Here is a 3,834-nt window from a genome sequence, read left to right as displayed (position 1 = left end):
ATACTATCATAGTAATAGTTAACTTCATAATCTACAAGAGATCACAATCATAGCTTATGCCAAGTACTACATGATGCACACACTGTCAACATTACATCATGGAGGAGGAATATACTACTTTAATAACATCACTAGAGTAGCACATAGATGATATTCAACTAGATCACAAAGAGAGAGATGAACCACATAGCTACGGTAGAGCCCTCAGCCCCGGGGGAGAACTACTCCCTCCTCATCATGGGAGACAGCGATGGCGATGAAGATGGCGGTGGTGTTGATGGAGATGCCTTCCGGGGGAAATTCCCCGTCCCGGCGGCGTGCCGGAACAGAGACTTCTGTCCCCGAATCTTGGCTTCGCGATGGCGGCGGCTCTGGAAATTTTCTCGTATTGTGGCTTATTCTTCTAGGGTTTTCGCGACGGAGTCCTTAAGTAGGCGGAAGGGCATCCTCGGAGGGGCCCTGGTGGGCCCACACAATAGGGGGGCGCGCCCCTCCCCTTGGCCGCGCCGCCCTGCCGTGTGGGGCCCCCTGGCTCCCCTCTGGTCTCTCTCCGGTGTTCTGGAAGCTTCGTGGAAAAATAAGATACTGGGCGTTGATTTCGTCCAATTCCGAGAATATTTCCTTACTAGGATTTCTGAAACCAAAAACAGCAGAAAACAGGAACTGACACTTCGGCATCTTGTCAATAGGTTAGTTCCAGAAAATGCATAATAATGACATAAAGTGTGTATAAAACATGTGTGTATCATCATAAAAGTAGCATGGAACATAAGAAATTATAGATACGTTGGAGACGTATCAGCGAGCCTTCGATTTTTTGGCGGCTGCTTCTTCCGCCTTCTTCTCTGCTTGATCTGCTCCGGAGGCTTTCTCCGGGTTAGCGGATGTTCCCTCAACGTTCTTGCCGGAATCCTTGGAAGGTTCCAGCTGAACTGGGACAAATGGGGGAGGGGCGGAGGAGAGGGGCGTTGCCATGATCGGCTCGGATGTAGGAGGCGGAGTCGAAAAAGACATCTGAAGAGAAATAGTGGCGGAAAAAACTAACTTAGTCGGATCCAATGTTGAAATCCTACCTCATCCCTACCAACTACGGTGCGAAGACGAAGCTCGAGATCTTACCGGAATGGCTTCCGCGGTGGTCGGAGTCGCCGGCGACGAGGTTTAGCTGCGGTGGCTCGCTGAAGTTAAGAACACGAAGGACACGGCGCAGCGGCGAAACGACTCCGGCGAGATTCCGGCGAACTCCGGTACGGCGGAGGAGAATCTCGGAGGCGGCGCTACGCTAAGAGGTGAAAAGGGGGAGAATGGGGTGATTAGGGTTTGAACGGCGGATATTTATAGGCCGAAGGAGGAGATTCGTGCTCCGCATCCTATGGTCGGAACGCAAGCGTCGCACCGTTGGATAAGCGACACGTGTCGAAACCCTAAGCGGTAAAAACGGCTAAGGATAAATTACCGCTCAAATCGCGCGAAAATGGCGCCAGGATTGGCGGAACCGTTTGAACCTTTTAAGGTTCCGGGTTGCAGCGCAAAGATAAGCAAACTCTTGTCCGCAGCAGGGGATTAACCCGGAGACATGTCGTATGCTGTCAATGGATGAAGTCCCGCAGGATGGGGGTATTTTCCGACTACGAGTTGGGAAAGCAGAAAATGTGAAGTTGGAGTTCTTCAAGTTTATCCGCGTTACCGAAATTGCCGGAAATCATGAAGCGTTAGCAAGGCGGAAGCAGGAGGTGAAACTCGGAGAACTCTGGGGGCTACTGTTGTGGGTATACTTCATGGGTGTACCATCGACAGTGCCTAGATCCGGCAAGCCCGGGTGACCCATAGATGGTGATGTGGCATGCGGCCCATCGGGCGGCCCAGTTGTTGTTGATCCTGAAGGATGAAGTCCAGCCCAGGATAGGGAAGCCGGATCCGTGGAGGCCCATATTGAACCCGGATCCAGTACGACGTAGATAGGAAGGCGGATCCTTGACGTACACGGCAAGATATTGTACCGTAGTTAGGCAACCTGTAATCCGGATAGGACTCTCCATGTAAACCCTAGATCCGTGCGCCTTTATAAGCCGGATCCCGGGAGCCCTAGAGGCACAACCACAACTCATTGTAACAACGCGAAAGCGCCCAGATAATTCCAGACAAGCAGCAGTAGGCCCTGTCATCGTGCAGGTGTTCCGAAGCTGGGTAAATCGCGTACCACCGTCCCGTGTGCACTCCGCCCTATGGCCCCTACTTCTTCACCCCCTCGTGAGGATCCCTCCTCCGAGGCACCGTCGAATAGGCAACGACAGGGCCTGAACAGGAAAGGCCTATTTTCACTATTTTTGAGGATTTTTGGAGTCGTGGGGCTGGCTAGAAGCCTAGCGATGGGAGGATTGTGAGATGCTGTAGAGGCAAGAACCTGTAACAGGGAGAAGGGTGCGAGGAGAGCCTCTTCCCGTCCAGTAAAGGAAAGCAAACAACAAAAAGATTGAGAACTGCTCGTGACAGGGCAGGGCGATGGTCGTCGACTGATTCCAATAAAGGAGCAGGGGAGGGGGCGGCGGGAGGGTGGGGAGGGGAGGGTGTGGAGCAGATCTTCGGGGACGGCGGGGCGAGGCCGGCGGCGGCGGAGGACCAGCTAGGATTCGTAGCAGAGAACTCTTCTTGTTTCTAGAAGTTTCGGAAGAAAAAGCTTTGGGGATTTAAGAATTAGGTATGGAGAGAACCGATCAGGGAGCAGAGAGATGAGTATATAGAAGAATCAGAAAAGGAGATCAGATTGGAGAGGAATCGGTAGGGGCGCATCACAGGTAGGAGATTGGCATGTCGCCAGAGTCGCCACTTGGGCAGTCCCTCATCCGGAGGAGTCTTGTACGATCAGGCTAGCAACACGCAGCTGTTTATTTCTTGGATGTGTTCCCTCGCGATGCTTTGCCTCTCAGGGATAGCTTGACGTTGTTGTTGATTGCATACGAGGTGGCCATGGTTATGGTTTTATTGTCAATTGTCATACACCCTGGCCTTCTCTATCCCATGGTACACCACGTTGTAGATCTCCCGAGACAAGACCGGCTCCGCCACCCACAGCTTGTCCTCCTCGGTGATGTGGCTCTCAGCGGCGTTAAGGCAACTCGTTTTGCTATCGAGGGTGAGCCTCCTGCAGAAGTGCTTGTTCGCCATGCTCTTGAGACCGTAGTAGTCGCCGACCTTGATCACCTTGAACAATGTGTCCTTGTAGCTCTCCTCGTCGTCCCCGTCTTCTCCGTCGGGGATGATCCAGTTCGTGTCAAACCTCAGGAACCTGTCGTATGATTTGGACCTGAGGCGGACGGTCCCGTCGTCGTTGTAGTAGGTGGTGTACATCACGCTCGGGTCGGCGACGTCGTCACTGGAGAACTGCAGGTACGGGCTGTCCTCCATGACTTCGCACGCGCTCAGGTACTTGCCGTTGTCGCCCTTGAAGGCAACATAGCGAGGCAACACTACATGATCCGACATATCGCGGAGAAGAAGAACTGAGTGAAGCTTGTCTTCTTCGTCAGCGTGTTCCTGTATGGAGGCGTGTTTACCTATCCGGGGATCATAGAAGCTGTTATCGTACTTAGAGAATTGTTAGTTTGTAAACAACAACTTATTTAAATAGCCAACCAAAATTTGAAGTTTTGTCAACAACCACGGACCGCGGGCCTAAGTCCAAATCCTTGCAGTAACTTAATGCATCCCTCGCCAGTCAAGATTATTTTCTACATTTTGCTTGAGATTTTCTCTCAGGATAGGTGCTGGCTAAGTTAATTTGTTGCTCTCATATTTTTTTAAAGCTAGTTACAGTTAGGTTAGTCTTTGAATTAA

The 3,834-nt window shown here is 51.7% G+C and overlaps 1 protein-coding gene across 1 annotated transcript; it reads right to left on the bottom strand.

Annotated features, from left to right (window-relative positions):
* Nucleotides 1-2,985: 2,985 nt before the first annotated feature.
* On the bottom strand, nt 2,986-3,483 carry LOC139830205 (uncharacterized). Its single transcript, XM_071818213.1, has one exon. The coding sequence runs from the start codon at nt 3,481-3,483 to the stop codon at nt 2,986-2,988; it is 498 nt and encodes a 165-aa protein (XP_071674314.1).
* Between the last annotated feature and the right edge of the window lie 351 nt (nt 3,484-3,834).

Source organism: Lolium perenne, chromosome 4 (assembly GCF_019359855.2).
Source record: "Lolium perenne isolate Kyuss_39 chromosome 4, Kyuss_2.0, whole genome shotgun sequence".
Classification (NCBI taxonomy): domain Eukaryota; kingdom Viridiplantae; phylum Streptophyta; class Magnoliopsida; order Poales; family Poaceae; genus Lolium; species Lolium perenne.
Note: the sequence above shows the minus strand (reverse complement) of the source record. Positions and strands in the feature narration are given on the sequence as shown.